General features: G+C 42.7%; 1 protein-coding gene across 1 annotated transcript in view; it reads right to left on the bottom strand.

Moving 5' to 3' along the window:
* TINAGL1 (tubulointerstitial nephritis antigen like 1) overlaps positions 1–23,336 on the bottom strand; it is a 94,075-nt gene that overhangs the window by 45,915 nt on the left and 24,824 nt on the right. Inside the window, exon 2 of the mRNA XM_075336127.1 lies at positions 21,812–22,139. Coding sequence (XP_075192242.1) covers positions 21,812–22,115 — 304 coding nt within the window. The 5' untranslated portion in view covers positions 22,116–22,139. The remainder of the gene's footprint in view (positions 1–21,811; positions 22,140–23,336) is intronic.

Genomic DNA, 23,336 nt, shown 5'->3' with positions numbered 1-23,336 from the left:
CCAGGTTGTTGGGTGAAATCTTAAGGTACCGTCACACATAACGAGATCACTACCGAGATCGCAGCTGAGACACGGTTTCTGTAGCGATCCTGTTAGCGATCTTGTTATGTGTGACACCTACCAGCGATCAGGCCCCTGCTGTGAGATCTCTAGTCATTGCAGAATGGTCCAGTCCATTTTCTTCAAAGGCGATGTCCTGCTGGGCATCGCTGTGTTTGATGCTGTGTGACAGGGTCACAGTGACTGCTGAGATTGTTATACAGGCCGCTACTGTGACCTGTATTGTTCCTGCATCGCTGGTAAGATCTGACTGTGTGACATCTCACCTGCGACCTCCCAGCGACTTACCTGCGATCCCTATCAGGTCACATCGTTTTCGGGATCGCTGGTAAGTCGTTGTGTGTGACTGGGCCTTTACGATAGCTTTGTTCTCAGCAGCACAGTTTTGTGTAAACAGGACCTGTTGTGCTGAGAACAATGGCAGTCTATGAGCACAGGACAATCTATTACTAATTGTTCTCTGCACATAGGAAATTTGTTCCCTCTGTAAACAGATCATTAAATGGCCAACAGACATTAAAAAAGTAGTCAATTGTTGTGTGTTCCCTGCAAGTTGCTTGGTGTAAATCTGGACATAGAGAGGGCTTTAGCTACGTGTAATGTTTTTTCTGCCTTAATCTATTCATCAGTCCCATGTATGGTGGTAGTAAGTGGTCACCATCAAGTTCAGTTATGGTATAGTGGTACTTAGTCACGTTATGATCTTTGGTTCTGTTGACAATTACACGACTTGTGGTCTCACATGCCATCCGTGCCCTGTCTTGCCACATCTCCACCCATTTTGGTTGAGCTGGGGAGAAAAATGATGTCAAAAGTTTCAAATTTTAGTGCAACTCTGAGTTGCGCCAACATTTTGTGAGTTTTCAAAACTTTTACTCACTTTTTTGGTGCAAAAGCTTGATGAATCAGGGCTATTATGTTATTTTGAACTATATGACAATAATTTAGATGTGTCATATTTATTTAGAATGGGTTGAAAAAAAATTGGGTGAAAAGAAAACAGTCGTATGAAGAAGAAATTGTACGTGATGCTAAAGAAAATGTGTTATACACATGTAGGTATACCAACACATGGATAGGGAGAAACAATCTCTCTGCTGCTGTACCTGCACCATACTGATTCTTGTACAGACTAGCACTCTCAACTGTGCAGTCCCTAAAGACCCCTGCAAAGACTGGAATATCCTAACCACAGGACTAGGAGATGACCGCTCGGGCCTTGCTTCCTGATCGACCATCGAGTGTCTCACGTACTTCCTTAGGAGGAGAAGTTGCTAAGCACAACAAACACACCAGGGCAAACACAGAAAATAAAACAAAACAATGCTCACTCGTTGACTTTCACCTTCAGAAGAGGAAGAATGGAAGCGAAAGTAAAACTTAAATATGGGGGGAAAAAAAAAAATCGTAAACTTGCTGCCAGTGGTGTAACTAGAGTTCAATGGGCCCAGGTGCAAAATTTTGACACCCCCCTCACCTCCCCTCAGCTCAGAATACAGGATAATTATGCTGACACTCGGCTCTTTCCTTCAGCACCCTGCCTTCCCATGGTCTTCAGCAGCCAGCTTTCCGATATTCTGATATTCATCTTTACCTCAGCACCCAGCTTTCCGATTCTCTGCTGTACATCTTTACCTCAACACCCAACTTGCCTATGATATCAGAGCATGGGAAAGAGGAGTACTGAAGGAAAAATGTATAGCAGAGCATGGGAAAGCTGCATGCTGAGGGAAGGATGTGTTATAGAACATGAGAACGCTGGGTGTTGAGGGAAACATGTTTAGAAGAGGATGGGAAAGTGAGGATCAGGGACAAATGTATAGCCAAGCATGCATAAGCTGGGTCCCGAGGGAAACAGCCTTTTTCCCTCAGCATCCAGTTTTCCGATCCCATGCTTGTATATTTGTCCCCCATCATCGTATATATTCCCGTCCTTGTATATTGCCCCATTCACCTTTTTTTCTGTACATATTTGTGCTAAAAATAACACTATAGATTTATTCATGTTGCATATAAAAATGGTAGTTGTTTTTTTTAATGGTACACGAGTTTTGCCATTTTTAAGCGGGGTTTTTTTTTTGAGCTTTTAGTATTATTTACGCTTTTTAATGTCTGAATTTTATCACTAAAATGTCGATTGTACACAATCACTTATTCACACAAATGCAGACATGCACACTATTTGTTATATAGTTATGTTATATACTGTATATGTCTGCATTTTTAAACAATTGGAGAGAAGCTCTGCGTCACCGATATTTAGGTGCTCAGGTGAAAAAAAACGACAAATATAGAGAATATCCCTGGCACACTATTTCTCCCCAAAAAAAAAAAAAGGAGAGGTAAACCATGCGGCTGTTCATATGCAAATTTCTTTTTATTGATCAAATTATGCTGTAAAATATGTAGTATGATTCGTCCAAACAAGTCGACGTTTCGGCTTTGGGCCTTCGTCAGACTGGACTTTATCACAGTTAGTATGATGACATAGAATCACATCAAGGCGTGAGCCAAGGAATAAATGACAGAGGAAAATACGTCAATTGTGACATGCACTGATAGTATTATCTGTAGCTGCAGAAATAGTAATGCTAACCAGCAAGAGATATATATAAGGATGTTACCTAAATTCAGGCCAATTATGTGTAATATCACCGGTAGGACCGGAAGCGCTAGAGGCCGTTACCACACAGGTGCTGGACGTGCGGTCTGTGAGTTGAGGATCCTGCACTACTTTATTCATGTTGCATATAAAAATGGTAGTTGTTTTTTTTAATGGTACACGAGTTTTGCCATTTTTAAGCAGGGTTTTTTTTGGAGCTTTTAGTATTATTTACGCTTTTTAATGTCTGAATTTTATCACTAAAATGTCGATTGTACACAGTCACTTATTCACACAAATGCACACTATTTGTTATATATTTATGTTATATACTGTATATGTCTGCATTTTTAAACACACTGTATACAGAAAGAAATAAGAAAGTTAGATATCTGGCAGCAAACCATGAAGATGAGGAGGGTGGGCCACCATCACAGGACAGCAATGAGGCGTATCATCAGTTACAGGACAGTGGGGGAGGGGGCAGGAGAGTGCATCTGTGAGGGGCAAATAGGAGGATAGGTGGAGGAGAGAAGAGGGGAGTGGGCAAGAGTGCATCTGTGAGGGGCAAATAGGAGGATAGGTGAAGGAGAGAAGAGGGGGGGTGGGCAAGAGTGCATCTGTGAGGGGCAAATAGGAGGATAGGTGGAGGAGAGAAGAGGGGGGGTGGGCAAGAGTGCATCTGTGAGGGGCAAATAGGAGGATAGGTGGAGGAGAGAAGAGGGGGGGTGGGCAAGAGTGCATCTGTGAGGGGCAAACAGGAGGATAGGTGAAGGAGAGAAGAGGGGAGTGGGGGAGGGGGCAAGAGTGCATTTGTGAGGGGCAAATGGTAGGATAGGTGAAGGAAAGAAGAGAAGAGGGTAGTGGGGGAGGGGGCAAGAGAGTGCATTTGTGAGGGGGCAAATAGGAGGATAGGCGAAGGAGAGAAGAGGGGAGTAGGGGAGGGGGCAGGAAAGTGCATCTGTGAGGGGCAAATTGGACGATAGAAGAGGGTAGTGTGGCTAGAGACATCATTCAGGGGGCTCCAGTACTCACTTCAGCTCGCATTGTGTCCTTTGGAGCCTCCCCTCCTGCTAGTGCCGACTACAGACTGATGACATACAGGAGGGAGGGATACACTCTCCTCAGAAGTCTCTAATTTCTGCAGCACTCACTACACAGGCCTGAAACTCTACAGCAGGCCTGTGCCAGTGAGCGGGGCTTACTGTTGTGGCAGGGGCTGGCTGTGCTGAGGAGGCAATGATCAGCTTTGTCTCGTTTTCTGATGGACGGGAGAGGCAGAACTTACATGGCACATACAGCGTCTGTCCTCAGTGGGGGATCCAATGACTTCCAGATGGACAGGAGAGAAGTGAAATCGCTCTCTTTAATAGAAGCAGACAATCACCCAGCAGATACACAAAGACGGGGGCCGGCTGATCACTGTGCTGCCATTACTGCTCTCCCCGCCCATAATCCCGCCCACCTGTCAGCATCGGCTTCAGTGGAAAGAGGTGGGAGGGATTATGGGTGGAGAGAGAAGTGCATATGCATTTTTTAAGTAGTCGGGACATGTGTTACCCCAGAGCCAGCTGCAGTGACTATGTTCCGTCGCAGTTTGCAGCACAGGGTCCAGACTGGGCTCAGTGCTGCAACACATGTCAGCTGGGTGTGGTTCTCGGTTTCACATCCAGCTGAACCAAGTGCTGAGGTCCAGGACGGGCCCTTTTAGCCCCTGGGCCCGGTCGCAGTGGCGACCCCTGTGACTTCGATCGTTACGTCCCTGCTTGCTTCTATCCCCATCAAAGCAGTCTGTAAGTTAACGTTGGATTCCTCAGGAAGTATGCAATACAAATTGAAGGCCGATCAAGAAGCAAAACCTGAGCTGTTCAGGGGCCATTAGGGACTGTGCAGCTGGAGTACAGGAACCAGGAGCGCAGGCGCGGCAGCAGAGAGATTGCGTTCCCTTTCCGTGTGTTGGTATACCTATGGGTGCATAACCAAATGCTAAACAAACAATACATCTGTACCACCCCCTGCATTGAACATTACTTTGAACATGAAACTTCACCACTTTAGATGAAAATGAGTATTAGATATGATAAAAAAAAAAAAAATTTAGCTACCCATTCATTTTCATTTGATCCCTCGGGGTATTGCTTAGTGGTCTTAACTGCAAAATGTAGGCGAGGTTGGGAAATCTACAAATGGCCCTTATTAGTGGTTCAAGAATGGGTCTGATCTCTACCTTGGAAAAATCACTTGCTCTCCTTTGAATCAATCTATATTAATAAAACGAGACCATTTATGAATGCGTTTTCCATTTTCCATGTGTTCTCCATCTTCCTTGAATTCTCAATAGTAAGTCAGTGGGTGATGTTGGGGATTGTCATTGCTCTTTGCTCAGCTTGTTCGATTTGTCTGCTTATCAACATCATTCCTCTGAGGTTTGGGTTAGCCATTTATAAACTTATCCTGCTTTTCAGCAATATCCTGGCTGTTAGTATTGATGATATGTATATAGTTTGGGCAGGGTCATAATTAAGCTTTCCTGGTTTTGCTTTGTCTCTTCATAAAGTATCCTGTTCTATGGCTGACAAAACACTTTTACTTAAAGAAAATATCCGTTCTGAAAACAGCGCCTATGTCAAGTTATATGTTTGGTGACAGATTTATACATTATTATATAGCTACAGTCATTCAACCCCTTGATACCAAGCCAATTCTCTTTCTGAAGAGGTGTTTTTTTAAAACATACTTTAACTGCCTATACTTGGTTAACCATAACATTTTAATTTATATAGCTATGATAGAGATATATATATATATATATATATATATATATATATATATATATATATATATATATATATATATATATATATATATATATATATATATATATATATATATATATACACACACACACACACATATATATATACACACAGTTCCGGCAAAAATTAAGGGACCTCTGCAAAATTTTCAGTTTTCCTCATTTTTGTCTTTATAGGTATATTTTTGAGTAAAATGTAAATTGTACTTTTATTCTATAAACTACTGAGAACATGTGTCCGAATTTCCAAGCAATAAATTTTGTATGTATTTTCTGAAATTGAGAAATGGTCAAAATAAAAATATGCATTGCTTCAGACCTCTAATAATATCCATCTTGCTCTTTATTACATTCCAGAGGTTTTCAATGGGGTTCAGATCTGGAGATTGTGCTGGCCATGACAGGGTTTTGATGCGGTGGTCCTTCATCCACACATTGACTGACCTAGCTGTGTGGCATGGCGCATTGTCCTGCTGAAAAAAAAAAACAAAAAAACAGTCCTCAGAGTTGGGGAACATTCTCTGAGCAGAAGGAAGCAACTGTTTTTCCAGAATAACCTTGTATGCGGCTTGATTCATAAGTCCTTCACAAAGTTTAATCTGCCCAATTTCTAGAGTAAGGTAATCTTCTCTGAGGAGTCTAATTTTCAGCTTTGCCCAGCATCTGTTCGTCCAATGGTTAGACAGAGACCTGGAGAGGCGTACAAGCCACAGTGTCTTACACCCACTGTGAAATTTGGCAGAGGATCAGTCATGATCTGGGGATGCTTCAGCAAAGCTGGAATTGGGGCAGATTAAACTTTGCAAAGGACGTATGAATCAAGCCGCATACAAGGTTATCCTGGAAAAACAGTTTCTTCCTTCTGCTTAGGCAATGTTCCCCAACTCTGAAGACTGGTGGCAGGAGAACTATAGTGGGATCAAATAAACTTTCCTCTACTAGGTTCTTGAGTCCAGATTGCAAAGATGTTTTCGTTGGCCATCTTTTTTGGCTCCAGTGATGAGTCCTATTCCAGCTGTCTAATTCACAAAAAGCATAGACAATTCGTGTATATTACTTGCTGCCCACGAAGCAAAGAGACAACTTTCAGATCACCACATATTGACCATCCTTTTATCCTGATAGTTAAGTTTTTTAATATGCATGATATTAAAAACTGACCTTAATTAATTAAGAGATATGCTCCTCAGACCACCCAGGGGCTTCACAGCCCTGGACCAGACTTCAATCAAAGGACAATAAAACTTTCACACTGAACTGCAGCAATATTTATGGCCACAACAGTTTGTCCTCTTGCCATAGTGATAGTTCTGCTTGACATAACTTGTTTTATTTACTGCCCCATTCTATGTCTTGTTGTGTATAAATATGTGTTTCTTCAGATTTTGTGTTATACTGAGCCTGATGGAGACCTGAGTAGTCTGGAAAGCTGCAATTATTACCATCTTTTCAGTTAGCCATTAAAAAGGTATCAACCACTGAGGACTTCAGTTCTTTTAAACAATTTTTTATCTCTACTGGCTAACACGGTACAAAGATATATTTTACCTGTATTAAAATTAGCAATAAATTTCATTTAACTTCACAATTGTGTCCCACTTGTTGTTGATTCTTCACCATAACATTAACATTTTTATCTTTATGTTTGAAGCCTGAAATGTGGGAAAAGGTTGAAAAATTCAAGGGGGCCAAATACTTTCGCAAGGCACTGTATCTATGTAAAGGGAATTTGACAGCAAGTGTATGAACATGCAATCTGAGGACAACAGGAGACAAGTGCTGAAACACAGATTTCAGCAATGTGTCATTTATTGAGCTTTGGGCTGTTTACTTACAATGAAGGTATTATCACTAGAACATTACAATTGCTGAGACTGGCTGCCTCATGCTAAGTAGTCCAACCACACCCCCTCCTGTGATAAGCAGTTACCGGTCAATAGACTGTATACAGAGAGCTGTGTTGTGGGCGGGGTTACCTATCTGAGCTCTACCATTCATGTGTCCCTAAACAATCTGACGTGGTCAGCAATGCAGTCAAGGTTTGTAGGAGCAGAGCACTCTCCAAAAATAAGCTAACACACAGTGGCTCATTACTATACTCAGGCATTACTAGGAGAGAAGGTACAAAAAATACTTCAAAGAAGGAAACAGAATTGTAGGTTAATGGGGGATATAAATTGTCACCAAAAACAGAAATATCAAGAAAGCTTCATGTACTTTTTATCCTCTCGCACGACTTTCTCTGCACTACAAAAAAGTAATAAAGGCTACGACTTGCAATGGCATGCTCAGGTTTACCCTCCTTCCCGAGTAGCTTCACGTGCACAATTTTCCATATAATCCAGCATTCCCACATTGTAGCCTTTTCAAATAAACTGTAATTTGTATTGACCTATAAACTGTTAGTATATTGCCGAATACTGTAATTACATTGCAAAGTTGCAGCACAAGTCCTTGTGACCAGAAAAAGTTCAAAATAACTAATGTCATAATGTCATACTGATTTGCTAGACATAGCACAACAGTCTTAAAATATAGCTCTCTGTAGTAAGGTACGCACAATTTAGAGGTACGGCACATCTGAGCCATCCTTATACTAGAATATAAAATCTACACCATAGATTTCAGCTAAAACGAATGGCAATTCCCTGGAGTACATTACGTCACGTGGTGGTAGGCCCGTTACCTTCCGTCAAACCCCTCACACCTAAAAAAAAATGCAAGTGCAGAATCACAGGATCAAAAAGGGCAAAAAGTTGCCATGTTTTGCCCCAAAAAGCACTAAACAATTTTTTGATACTTTTTGAAGCCAGTCCTCTGGCATAAAGGGAATTATAAATTCCCCACATTATGTATATACTATATACTCTTGCCTATCTGGTAAAAATTAGTTTAATAATTAGGTCAAATTTGCAACAAACAAGTTATTTGTCTGAAATCTAAAATAGTAACAGTAACAATCTTTAAAGGGAATCTATCAGTAAGTTTTTGCCACATAATCTGAGGGCAGCATGATGTAGAGGCTGAGACAGATTTCAGGGATGTGTTACTTATTAGGCTGTGTTGTGTTGTTTCAATACAATGAGTGTTTTATCACCAGTACATTAACACTACCAGACTGGCTGCCCCTGTGTTTCCTGGTCCAACCATGCCCATAGCACTGATTAGCAGCTCGATGTCAATATACAATTTACATAGAGAGCTGTACAGTCAACTTTCTGTCTATGCACATTATACAGTGCCTACAAGTAGTCTTCAACCCCCTGCAGATTTAGCAGGTTTGATAAGATGCAAGTAAAGCTGGGTTTACACACTGCAACATCTCAAACGACATCGCTGTAACGTCACCGGTTTTGTGACGCAATAGCGATGTTGTTTGCGATGTTGCAGTGTGTGAAACCTATCAGCGACCTGGCCCCTGCTGTGAAGTTGCTGGAAGTTGCTGATCACTACAAGTCGTTCAGGACCATTCCTAGGTCCTTTGTTTCCAGCTGTGCAGCATGAAGTTTCAGTGTGTGAATCCTTTTCAGCGACTTTGTTAGCAACTTCCCTTTCAAAAGGCTGCTTATCAACGTCCCCAACAACCAGCTAGGTCGCTCTGCAGGTCCGGATCGCTGGTAAGTTGTTGGCCAGGTTTGCCGGTTTGAACGCTCACCAGAGACTTAGCAGAGACTTAGGGAGGTCGCTATTGCGTCACCAAACCGGTGATGTTACAGCGATGTCCTTTGCGATGTTGCAGCGTGTAAACCCAGCTTAAGTTAGAGCCTGCAAACTTCAAACAAGAGCAGGATTTATTAACAGATGCATAAATCTTACAAACCAACAAGTTATGTTGCTTAGTTAAATTTTAATACATTTTCAACATAAAAGTGTGGGTCAATTATTATTCAACCCCTAGGTTTAATATTTTGTGGAATAACCCTTGTTTGCAATTACAGCTAATAATCGTCTTTTATAAGACCTGATCAGGCCGGCACAGGTCTCTGGAGTTATCTTGGCCCACTCCTCCATGCAGATCTTCTCCAAGTTATCTAGGTTCTTTGGGTGTCTCATGTGGACTTTAATCTTGAGCTCCTTCCACAAGTTTTCAATTGGGTTAAGGTCAGGAGACTGACTAGGCCACTGCAACACCTTGATTTTTTCCCTCTTGAACCAGGCCTTGGTTTTCTTGACTGTGTGCTTTGGGTCGTTGTCTTGTTGGAAGATGAAATGACGACCCATCTTAAGATCCTTGATAGAAGAGCGGAGGTTCTTGGCCAAAATCTCCAGGTAGGCCGTGCTATCCATCTTCCCATGGATGCGGACCAGATGGCCAGGCCCCTTGGCTGAGAAACAGCCCCACAGCATGATGCTGCCACCACCATGCTTGACTGTAGGGATTGTATTCTTGGGGGTCGTATGCAGTGCCATCCAGTCTCCAAACGTCACGTGTGTGGTTGGCACCAAAGATCTCGCTCTTGGTCTCATCAGACCAGAGAACCTTGAACCAGTCTGTCTCAGAGTCCTCCAAGTGATCATGAGCAAACTGTAGACGAGCCTTGACATGACGCTTTGAAAGTAAAAGGTACCTTACGGGCGCATCTGGAACGGAGACCATTGCGGTGGAGTACGTTACTTATGGTATTGACTGAAACCAATGTCCCCACTGCCATGAGATCTTCCCGGAGCTCCTTTCTTGTTGTCCTTGGGTTAGCCTTGACTCTTCGGACAAGCCTGGCCTCGGCACGGGTGGAAACTTTCAAAGGCTGTCCAGGCCGTGGAAGGCTAACAGTAGTTCCATAAGCCTTCCACTTCCGGATGATGCTCCCAACAGTGGAGACAGGTAGGCCCAACTCCTTGGAAAGGGTTTTGTACCCCTTGCCAGCCTTGTGACCCTCCACGATCTTGTCTCTGATGGTCTTGGAATGCTCCTTTGTCTTTCCCATGTTGACAAAGTATGAGTGCTGTTCACAAGTTTGGGGAGGGTCTTAATTAGTCAGAAAAGGCGGGAAAAAGATAATTAATCCAAACATGTGAAGCTCATTGGTCTTTGTGCCTGAAATACTTCTTAATACTTTAGGGGAACCAAACAGAATTCTTGTGGTTTGAGGGGTTGAATAATAAATGACCCTCTGAATAAACTTTTCACAATTTAAAAAAAAAAATGAAATAACATTCTTTTTTGCTGCAGTGCATTTCACACTTCCAGGCTGATCTACAGTCCAAATGTCACAATGCCAGGTTAATTCCGAATGTGTAAACCTGCTAAATCTGCAGGGGGTTGAATACTACTTGTAGGCACTGTACATAGAAAGCTGTTAAGAAGTGGTAGCATTCAGAAAGAAAAATATTTTAATCAAAAGTGCAGCATCGGTGCAATCAGGGTCTCTGGCTCTACGTCATACTGTAGCAAGAACCTAGTGAGATTCCCTCTTTAGATACTCAGTGCAGTAAATCAAAATATAGCTGACAGAAACCAAATGTAATTTTGACTAAGTTATTTACAGCATGTTGCAAGGAAATGCAATCAATAGGAGACTGTTGTGGGTTACCTCAACAATTCTAAAAAGGGACTACTGCATTTTACCATTCAGCCTATATTGCAAATATAGTTCATAATTAAGTTCCCACTAGGAGTGCTCAGTGCATTTTTTTTCTGCTGCATATTTTCATATGCAAAAAAAAGTATACAGTGTATTATAGGTCCAGCAAAGTGAATGGGATTTATATAAATCTTCTACTCATTATGCCAACCAAGTGCTGCAAATCTATGGCACTTAAGTCTTGGGGTTTTAACCCAGTACGATTAAACATTTACAGGGTTATGGAGGACCTGTCAACATATTTTTCATGTTAAACTGAACATACATGGAGAAATGTGCTCTAATCTATGATTGGGGCGTATTCTTTTCTGGTTTCCTCCCACACTCCAAAAAAAAAAGAAAACAAAAAAACATACTGATAGGGATATTTAGATTGTGAGCCCCAATGGGGACAGAGTTGCCAATGTATGTAAAGCGCTGTGGAATTAATGGCGCTATACAAGTGAATAAATATTATCACCTTTGTATTGTTGCCTGCTTATTATTGGTCAATTGATCAGCGTCATATTGGGGAACGAAATACACGATCCTAGTGAAAACTGTGATAACACCCACTTGAACTTAAAAAATGTTCTACTTTGGTGCCAACTACTTTGCCAATATCTCTGCATATGAGAGGTGGAATTTAAATTTTCTAAAGTTTTATTCCATTATGCAGCCAATATTAGATTGTATGTCCTGTTCAACATGAAAATAAATTGATCAAGGTTACCTTAAAGGGGACCTGTCATGTAAAATACCAACAAAAAAAAAAGCAACTCACTATTAATCTGCAGATATAGGGTTCATCTGCAGGTTAATAGTGTGGGAGTAACTTCAGATCATTGAGAGTCCCGTGCCAGGAGGAAATTTTATTCCTCCCGGCAGCTTTGGGCTTCTAGTCGTAGGGGTGGTTGAGCCGGCTGTCAGTCAGTACTAGGGGCGTGTTACAGCCGCTGCTCACTATGCACAGAGCGGTGACTGAAGCCACCCCGGCACAACCCCAATGACTGAAAATCTCAGGCTGCTGGGCAGAATAAGATTTATTTCCTCCAGGAAACAAGATTCTCAGTGCTCGCATTAGGCAGCTTCAGAACACTACTGACCTGCAGATTAACCCAATATCTGCAAGTTAATAGCAATTTTGCAGATTAGGTCTTCAAATTGATTCATCCGGAGACCCTAAGGAAAAAACAGAAGTACTATATCTCTTTTGTCTTCTATTTTGGACTCTACATAGTGATCCATATGTAATGTATTGAAAGTGGAAATACTTTTGTAGGACCTGGCAATTACATGATTATAGGACATCTGCCAGAGTAGAAGAGCTGATCAACAGATCATCTCTGCCAGTGTCTTATGTCACTATAGTATGTTGTATTCCCCTGTAACTAGAAATCTTATAGATGCCGGAGTTACAAAAGGAAACAAAATGATAAATTAAGGAAAACTAAAACCATTTTTGATGATCTCTTGGAGGGTAAATTATGTAGAAAAATCTATACTGTACATATAATAAGTGCACAAAAAATAAATTAAAAAAAAGTATTGTCCCATGATGATGTGATGATACTCCGAAACGCATATAATAAAGTCACATATCGAAGATGCAACATTCATCTTTATTGCATAGCAGTGCGGCAATTTAACCCTTTACACTTCTACTTCCAATCACAAAGGATTTTATGTAGCAGTGTGCAACTGTTCTGGGATGCGCTGTATTAAGATTGAGACAGAGGCGCTCCCTGCAGAGCACTAAAGCGGTCAGGCTGACTGAGATGGATGTTCAGTCTCAGCCATCTAAAGAAAGGTGTTTATCTTCTCCTTTAATCCACTCCTCTCAGTGTCCTGTCACGTTGACTGAACAGATGAATACAAGTTCACGATGCCTGACAGGACGCTACTCTGACCGGATGTAGGTCTGAAGCAGATATTCTTCACGCAGGTTGTCCTATTGCATGTCCTCTGAAATCTAAAGGCCGCTTTACATGCAACGATATCGCTGGCGATCTCGTTAGCGATGTGACACGCCCAGATCGTTGCTACGATTTGCCGAGATCGCTCATAGGTTGTTTTGTAGCGGTCACACGTACCCATCTCCCAAACGACGCTATATTGTTCAGCGATATATTGTTTGACAAAGATGGTTGTGTGGACACCATCACACAGCATTCCTCCCAACGATTCCGGCAACGACAGAGGCGTATAATTGTCCATAGCATACACCCTGGCATGACACCAATCAGAGCGGAGGAGACGTGGAGCATTACTCAGAACGACACGCCCGTGTCGCTAATGACGGATGCACTAACGATGTTGTTCGTCGTTGGCAGGGTGTCAAATGTAGCAATATGTCTGCTGCGTTCGAATTGACGAACAATATTTTGAAAATGAACGACGTGTCAGTGATCAACGATTTTTGCTATTTTTGCGATCGTTCAGAGTCGCTCGTAGATGTCACACGCAACGACATCGCTAACGACGATGGAAGTGCGTTACGAAAACCGTGACCCCCAACAACATATCATCAGATAAATCGTAGCGTGTAACGGGGCCTTAAGATGCGTGCATACTGATTTATGGCAGTTGCCGTCTTTAAAATCCTGATTTTAAGGCATTTAGAAACATTTTTAGATTTAAATGTGTATTATTTATTTTAGAAACAATTTTCAGAGAATCTCTTTAAGGTGTTAAAAAAAAAAATACTCATATATCTTAAAATATTGCTGTTACATACCGGTCATGGAGCCTCCTAGTGTTAGTTTGGTCCCTCTCAAAACACCCACCTAATGTGTTCAGTGATGATGAGAGTAGCAGGAATCGCTCCACTCCCCATAAAGATTAGGGTAGTGAAACTGATCTATTGAGCTCATACGACCATCACAGGATTAGTCTCTCTCTCCCCCCCCCTCTCTCCACCCCTCTATCACCCCCTCTCTCTCTCTCCCTTGCAGCAACCCCATCCGGATCCACAGAACCCGGATTATAACCGATCCGCTCAACTCTACACAGGATACATTAGGTGGACATTCTAAAGACAGAATAAAAAAAAAAACAAAAAAAAAAAAAAAACACCAAACAGTAGGGGATGCTATTTTGAATACCTGAAAACAATATTAGGCCAAGTCCCCTTTAGGGTATGTGCACATGGTGCCTTATAGACACAGAAATCGCTTCTGGAAAATGCTGGTGGTTATATCCTCTTTGTCATCTTTTCAGACATTTATGTTGAGACTTTTCCCACAACCTTAATTTAAAATTTTATACACCAAATTGTGACCAGTGATCAATAGTGATCACGTTTTTCAATACATTTTGACATTACTGTGCATATGCTCATTATTTTAAATGTTTTAGCGCTTTTTCAGGTTGGTTCCAGGAGGAATCCACCTGAAAAAGGCATCATGTGCACATACCTTTAGGCTTTGTGACCATGATGAATTTTTGGTGAGTTTCTGACGATGCGTATTGTTACGCATTATGTGCAGAAATGGTTAAAAATTTAGCAACATCAAAAACGCACCAAAAGCTCATTTTGGGAACATGGCGTTACGGTGTCTTTTTTTTCTGTTCCAAAAACTCTGAAACTACTCCCACAAAAAAAAAAAAAAAAAAAAAAGCTCAGTGTGAGCATACCCTCTAGATTACTTTTAGCTTTTTAATGTGTCTGTAGCATCTGTTTTAAAACATCTCTGATCTGTGAATACACCTTTAATTGTAATTAAAATCTATTTCTAATGTGAATGAAAGGTTTCTAAGGCTGAAATATTTTAGTTCAATTCTTCTTCATGGAGAGGAATTTGTGCAGCGTCCTTTCTAAAACCTGCACATGTAACCAAAATGCAAATTACTTCTATTCAGCTTAACCAAGCATTTTAAAGACTTTAGACAATGTAATTGGTTTTACTACTGGTTCCAAAAAACTATATTTCCCTAAATAAGCTGTAAATACTAGAAATAGATTAGAGTGACGCACGGTTTAAATACAGAGGTGCTGTTTCATCATCGAATTTGCACATTTTATTGACGGTTTTTCCCTTGTTTTTGCGGTTTTGTTTGTTAAAGAGGTTTTTGACTACTAAACTACTAAACATTGATGATCTATCCTTAGTAGAGGTCATCAATATCTGATTAGCCAACACCCGGCACCCCGCCAATCAGCTGAACACCCGGCACCCCGCCATTCAGCTGAACACCCGGCACCCCGCCATTCAGCTGAACACCCGGCACCCCGCCAATCAGCTGAACACCCGGCACCCCGCCAATCAGCTGTTCCCGATGCCAGCGATAACAGCAGGTGGCCGTAAGTGCTCAGTTCCAGAGCTGCTCCATCTTCTGATAGTAGCCACAACCAGTTACTGCACATCTAACTCTTATTGATTTGAATATATATAAGAAAATTCATGCCCCAAAATTATCACAAATACCATATATTCCGCTACATTGTAATTGCTTAATGCAAAGGGAGCTGCCAGCAGCGGATCTTGATTATTTGTATGTCCTAGTGCATTCAGTGTAAATCTGGTCAATGTAAGCTTCTGAAGCACCTGATGCAAGCTGCTGGTGATCGGGCAGCATATATCAGCAGTCAGGTTCTCTTTAAAGTAATGTTGGCTACACCTGCTGAATTCGATGAGACCCTTTTTCACTTGTAAAGCACCATGGAATTATTGGCGCTATAATAATTAATAATAATAAAAATCGGCGAACTAGCTTTAATGTATATTAGGAGCCTCCTGACTCTCTATCAACAGATTAGGTCAAGGGAAGTAATGGTTGATCAGTTTGATCTCTGTAGTGTAGACAGATAGAATTGTTTGGCAATGGTTTTTCTCCATAAACAACACATGACTGTTCGGCCGAGCCAGATATTAATGAATATGGGGCTGTCAGGAGAGAACTGTTGGCCAAACAACATGATGTATAGCCAGATTTGGGAGTTTAAAAAAGGAGAATATAAGGCTATGTTCGCACGTGTGCTTTTTTCATGGTTTTACGCTGCGTTCTGCACAGCAGCATAAAAGCATGCGTCCTGCGTCCCCAGCACAATCTATGAAGATTGTGCAAATTCCATCTGCACGTTGCGTTTTAGAATGCAGCGTTTCGGCTGCTAAAATATTTTGCCAAAACGCTGCGTTCTAAAAAGCAGCATGTCACTTCTTTTGTGCGTTCCGGATGCTTTTCCCACTCTGTATGGCAGAGCAAGCATCCAGAATGCATGAATTCCGCATGCACAATGCTTTCAAAACGCAGCTTTTCGGCTGCGTTTTGAAACGCACATGCAGTGACTTAAACGCTGCGGAATAGAACGCAGAGATGTGCACACATACCCTAAGACTTGTCCTTTATTGTATATAAAGCCATACAAACATATCAGCTTTCTGATACATTGTAGGGATAGAAAATAGTCAACAAGATTGGTGAATAGAATCGAATCTGACAAGTAATGGAAAACCCGAGTGGTTTGATAGTTGCATACATTTTCATTATATATTCAATTATTTAACTTTGGAAAACTCTCTTTAGGCCAAACATACACAGTGACGTAACTGCGAGAGCATCTGATACTTTGACACTGATAGTGTGCGCTGCTCTGTTCGTCTGAGCCGGCAACACAGATGGCACTGTCACTGTACAAATAGCACAATGACAGTGCACAGGGACCAAACCAGCCCCTGAAACAAAAGTCACTGATGACGCTTCATTTCAGCTGAAGGGGAAAGAGCTGTGGCAGTGACCGCAGCCTCTGCCCCTGAGGACGCTTTGTTTGAGAATCCCAGCATGTACAGGGGTTCTCAAACGAAGGTAGATAGTGTAGTCATGGAAGGGTAGGGAATTTTTAATGCAGCTGTATTAGAAATAGGTTTAGAGTGGGGCAATAAATAGGTAGAGATATACATTAAAATTTCTTCAGCCTTTGAACCACCCCTTTAACTTGCATGACATTTACATTTTAATTCTCATATTTACCATGGTTGAGCCTTCAATATCAATGAACAGTATAATGAATTGGTCCGGGTCAAACAGTCAAGGCTAGATGGTCAGCAAGGCATAAAGCTAATGCACTGGCAGAATACTTTTTAAAGGCTCACACTCAGCAAATAACAATTAAAAGAGGAATGCAAGTGTAGACAGGGGGAGACATCCATTAATATCGTCATTCCTGTATGTTTGACATGGTCAGTTATTATACTTTCACAGCTTGCATGCATGTACATGCCTGGGTGAAGAATTCATAATTCTGAAGGATTGTTTTAACATTGTAATACAACAGCAGGCAGATCATCGCCTTTGTTCTTAATGATTAAAATTTCATAGTTTAGACATAAAATGGAGAATTTGTCTTGTCCATCTGATGTCTTTAAAAAGGGTCACAGATGGACACATGGAATTTTTTTTTTTAAAGATCCATGAGTCTGTTTCGAACGTTTGCTTTTCTTGTCTGATTTTTTTATGTGGATTAAGTCTGTCATTCAATGTATGATACACCATTTAAACATATAAAAATGGATGGCTTCCAAGGTAATATTTTTTTTGGGGTCTGCTAGAAAAGACGCTGTCATCTGAATGAAGCTGGCTGTGGCGATGTCTAAACTGAATCTATCATGTTAAAAAAAAAACCCAAAAAAAAAAAAACAACACACTATTAGCCTTCATATATGGGGTTAATATCATTCTGAAGCATTGCACTGAGGTCCGCTGTCAAAAGAAAATGACCTATGTTCTTCCCAGCAGCCTCAAGCTTTCAATCACAAAGGCGCGGGAGGCGAAGTTTCAGTTACTGCTCTGTACATAGTGGGTAATGGCTGTAACCACACATCGCCACTGACTGACAGCCACTCAGGATTATATCAGTTCAGAACTGGCTGTCAGTCAGTGACGGGGGGGGGGGGGGCGTTGTTACAGCCAAAACTCACTATGCACAGAGCGGTGACTGAAAACACGCCGTCCGCGCCCCTATGACTGAAAGCCTGAGATTGCTGGGACTCGTAAGGAATAAAGATCATTTCCACACAGGGCTCTTAGTGTGGTGGCCACCAGCGTTAGAACGCTATTAACGCCATATCTACAGGTTAATAGCGTTTTTTAAATGGCTAAAGTTCCTTTTAAAAAAACAGTATTAGACACTGAAACAGATACAATCATATAGCTTATAACAATTTGCACTATGCAGAGTCATTTTTTGTGAGTGAGTTTTGTAGTTCTTTGGGCGCTAGTGGTGTCTGCAACAAAAATGGAAACGACAATGCGCTGTAGTTTCACTTATGAATAAAGTAAACAGTCTTAAAAGGGAACCTGTTAGCGGCAATATGCACCCAAAACCACAAGCAGTTCTGGGCCCATATTAGTCATCCCTGCCTAGCAGTCCCTGTATACACTAGCATAGATAAACACATCTCTAGAAAAAGTATTAAAATTATTATATGCTAATGTGCGCGGGGACTAGTCCCGCGGGCATTTGTTCCCTTGGCTAGTTGGCCCACATAGCATGGTAGAACGCCCTTGTGGGAGTACTAACACGCTAATGAATGCGCAGCAACGCCGCACATCTCACTCATCATGGCGGCTGGTGGAGGATGGATGTGCATTGCGTATCATCTGGAGTCCCCAGGAGTTATGATCATATGCACTTAACTGATGCCGGGTGTAAGCTTCAGTGAGGTAAAGTGCGCATGACCGGAAGTGCTGAGGATTCCGGATCATGCGCAGAGCGCATCCATCCTCTGCCGGCCGCCATGAAGAATGAGGTATGTGCGGCATCGCGGTGCATTCATTAGTATGTTAGTACGCCCACAGGGGAGTACTACCATGCTATGTGGGCCGACTAGGCAAAGGAAGAGACGCCCTCGGGACTAGTCCCCGCACTCATTAGCATATAACATACGATCTTTAGAAATACTTTTTCTAAAGATCTTTATTCTATGGTACTAGATACAGGGACAGGTAGGCAGGAATCACTAATCTGTACCCAGAACTGCTCGTGGTTCTGGGTGCATATTGTGTCGCGGGCGGAGGAGGGGACGCCGCGCTCTCCCACTGCTCGGGTCCGGCTGCCGCGGCTGCCGCGACCTGCTGCTGCTCGGTGGCTCGAGCGATGGTCTGGATCCCGGGGACTCTAGCGGCGCTCCTTGCCCGTGAGTGAAAGGGGGTTTGGGTGTGGGGATTGTTTATTGTCCGTGACGCCACCCACGGTTGTGGTGATTGAGTGTACACCACCGCTACTCTGGCTAGGGGATCCCGGGAGTGATGGTATGGAGCAGCCAGTTGTTGTGTTGCCCCTCCGTGGGTAGGGGTTGGTGATCCCGGGGCCCAGTGATGGAGTTGGGATGGTGGACAGGCGGGCTAGGGGGCCTGTGGAGGTGCAGGGGCGCAGGGGCAGTGCTGTGCCGCACGGCACGGAGGTACTCACTCAGCCAGTAAACACGACAGTTCTCGGTAAACAAACGGCTGGTTGGACGGGTCCCTCGGACGGTCGCTGTTGTGGTTTCTCCCCTGACCCAGTTTAGTGGGATAAGTCCTTTCTTTCGCCTCAGTGCACCCTCCTCCTGCGTTCCGGCTTCCAGCTGGCTCCCCGGTTCAGTACCGGTGGGCCACCGCCCAGCCCCGGCTACCTACGGTTCCACCAGCTGTCTCCCCGGCTCCCTGCAGACGGCCACTACCGTCTGCCGGACTCTCTGTACGAGGCCCTAGGCTCCAACCTAGGCCCCTGGCTATGTCTGCCTCTCTGCAGACCTTCTCTCTTCCTCTCCTAGGACTTGACTGGGCTTGTTTTCTGCCTCAGGCCAGCTCACTCCTGGGTGGGCGTCTCCATCTCCTGACTCCGCCCACCTGGTGTGTCAGTCTGGGCCCGAGGTAGAAAGCAGGTCACTTTGGGGATGTCTGCTGTGAACTGCTGGGGTTGGGGGGGGGGGGGTGTGTGTGTGTTGTTACCTGTGTCCCCTGGCTTGTCCAGGGCGACACAATTGCACCTGACAGGTTCCCTTTAAGAGTTGCATTCTTTTTCTTTTAATAACTTTACCCTAAATTGCTTGTCATGCAGATCAGTGGGAGTTTGGGTCATGCCAGCGAGCTGCTGCTGAGTATCCGAAAGTAATAAATTCCTGCATGAGTGTGCCCACAGAGCAATGTATGGGTTTAGAGGTTTTCTGCACTGTTATGAATCAACATACAATGAACTGATTGGCTGCCGAGTTGTATGCATCTCAACCAGTACTGGACAATGGGAGCTTAGACTCACGTGTTGGGTGAGTAATGACTGAGCAGTTTGTTGTTATTTTCTGATGAAGCCAGGGATAAAGATTTTCTGAAAGGGGACAACCCCCTTTAAAACTATGTACACACACTTCGTTTTCCATGCTTTTTTTTTTTTTTATTCATTTTAGGTGCAGTTTTGTCACAAAACGGCATGCCTATCCTTATGCCAGGAAAGTCAATGAGAATTCTGAAGTGTTGTACACATGTTGCTTATTTTCCCTTGCAAATTTGGTGCAAATAAGATACTGCAGCATGTCAATTCTGTGCTTTTGCATAGTTTTTCCAGCCAAAATCCATTAAAAAGATGGCAAAGATGCACCACGAAAAGGCACCTTTTTTCTGCCAGAAGATGTAGATTTGGTGCAGACATTTCTGCAGCCAAATACTCAGTGTGTGCACATAGCCTAACAAAGACTGTATATTTATAATGTTCAGTATCTCTGACCTAAAAGCTAAGCTATAATCTAAGTAATCTAATTCATGGTGATGTTACCATGTTAAATAATGAGCTTACAAAATTGCACTCCATCTTCAGTAAATCAAGTGGAATTATTATATATAACACTGTAGATTTCATCTCTAAAGCCCGCTTTACACGTTTCAATATGTCGTGCGATTGCACCCGCCCCCCATCGTTTGTGCGGCACGGGAAATTTGTTGCCCGTCTCGCACAATGCTATAACCTCCCGTCACACGCACTTACCTTCCAAACGACCTCGCTGTGGGTGGCAAACATCCACTTCCTGAAGTCACAGCGACGTCACACAGCGGCCGGCCAATAGAAGCGGAGATGAGCGGGACGTAAACATCCCGCCCACCTCCTTCCTTCAGCATTGCAGGCGGGACGCAGGTAAGCTGTGTTCATCGTTCCCAGGGTGTCACACGGAGCGATGTGTGCTGCCTCGGGATCATTGAACAACCGGACGTTCGATTTTTAGAAAATGAGCGACATGTCAACGATTAACGAGAAGGTGAGTATTTCTACTCGTTCATAGCTGTCACATACTACGATATCACTAACTATGCCGGATGTGCGTCACTTACGTGACCCCGCCGACATCTCGTTAGATATATCGTAGCATGTAAAGCCCGCTTTAGGCCTAGGACACATGGCGAGAAAAACCGAGCGAGTGGATTTCGATTTAAAAAAAAAACAAAACAAAAAACAACACATTCCACTCAAACCAATATTACTCTATGGGGCAAGAGAAATATCGCACTGCACTCACAGTACACTGCGAGAATCGCATCAGCCAGGAACGGAGGAGATGGGGAGATAAATCCCTCCCTCTGCAGCACCGGCCCCTGCCCTCCGCAACTGGGTCTGATCGCACGATCGGACCACAGTCGCAGGACACTTGCATGACATTCGGCTCCTGCTGCGAGCATGAGCCGAGTGTCATGCGAGGACTTTCACATAACCCCCTGTGGCCTCAGCCTAAAGTCATTTATGACAGTTGTAAACAATTATGATCTAATTTGTTTCCAGCACTAATATATATACACCTAGTCACTCACCTTTCACGATGTTTGGGGGACTAATACCCAAGCAGAATCTCCAGAAGTCCGGACAGCAATCTGACACAGTTCTGTTGCAGAACAGATCACAGTAGCAGATAGTATCCAAATAGGGCACAGTGCAGTCATCATCTCTGCCAGGGCAACAGGACTCTCTCTGCTGGCAATATGAACCCCCTGCATCTCTCATGCCAAGGCGGTGAAGTCCTGGCGCTAGCTCACGCTTTGTACGAGACCTATGAGCATTGACATTGCTGATCTCCCCTAAAAACAGGAAAATTAGAGCCAGCAGAATGATCTTCATCCTTAGATATTGATGGTGAAGTTCCTGTAAAGAGATGAATGACAAGATGGTCACACATAATTCCTACATGTAATGCAAATTTCATAAAACTTTGCATTCCTATATTACGAAGACAAAACAACATAGGCCTCCATTCGGCAGAGTCATCAGCATTCGAACGTAAAACAGTGATAAAGGCCACAATATTTTTGTGCAACTCATAGTTACGCAAACATTTTCTGATATTTGGCCAGCCTCACCCAAATAAGTGGTTGGAGCTTTCCAGGAAGGGGGGGGGGGGGGGATGGCCGTACACCACTGGCAAATTTATAATTTATGCCACAAAAGTGGTGGAACATACAACAGAAGGGGTACATTTACACAGGCACATGGCAGCTGAAAGATGAGCAAACTTCCTTTAGAGGTCTACAACTCTTATTGAAGTTGGCGCATATTATTTTAGCACACTGTTCATCAAGAGTGGCATGTGAAATGGGAAAAAAAAAAAAAAAAAAAACACTTATTTCATCCATTATAAATACTCCAGTAGCATTACATGCTCTGGTATATAGCACGTTTCCAATGGCAAGCAATGCAAATCAGTAAGCCGCGCATAGCTGCATTTCTCTGATTTGGTATTACTAAATTATCCTATTTTTGTACTGTCATTTTAAACTTTATAATAGGCTTTATATAGAAATGAGATACTTCTGCTATTGCAATCTTGCCTAGAATATACAATTAGACAGCAGAATGTGGTCAGAATGTGACTTTGACCAAATAATATATTACACACACAAATATATACTTAGAATCATAGAATATTAGCGTTGGAATGGACCTCCTGGGTCATCTAGTCCAACCCCCTACTCGAAACAGGATTCACTAAATCATCCCAGAAAGATGTCCGTCCAACCTCTTTTTAAAGGCTTCCATTGAAGGAGAACTCACAACCTCTCGTGGCAGCCTGTTCCACTCATTGATCACTGTCAAAAAGTTTTTTCTAATATCTAATCTTTGTCTCCTCCCCATCAGTTTCATCCCATTGCTTCTAGTCTTTCCTTGTAAAAATGAGAATAAAATTGATCCCTCTACAATTTATTCTCATTTTCACAAGGAAAGATACACAGTTCTTTAAAGAGCTTAAAGAGGTTGTCCACTACTTTTATATTAATGCCTTAGGGCCGCTTTACACGCTGCGATATAGTTACCGATATAGCTAGCGTGCGTACCCGCCCCCAT

This window comes from Anomaloglossus baeobatrachus, chromosome 2, assembly GCF_048569485.1.
Source record: "Anomaloglossus baeobatrachus isolate aAnoBae1 chromosome 2, aAnoBae1.hap1, whole genome shotgun sequence".
In the NCBI taxonomy this organism is placed as follows: domain Eukaryota; kingdom Metazoa; phylum Chordata; class Amphibia; order Anura; family Aromobatidae; genus Anomaloglossus; species Anomaloglossus baeobatrachus.
The sequence above is the reverse complement of the archived record's forward strand: the minus strand, read 5'-3'. Positions and strand labels throughout refer to the sequence as shown.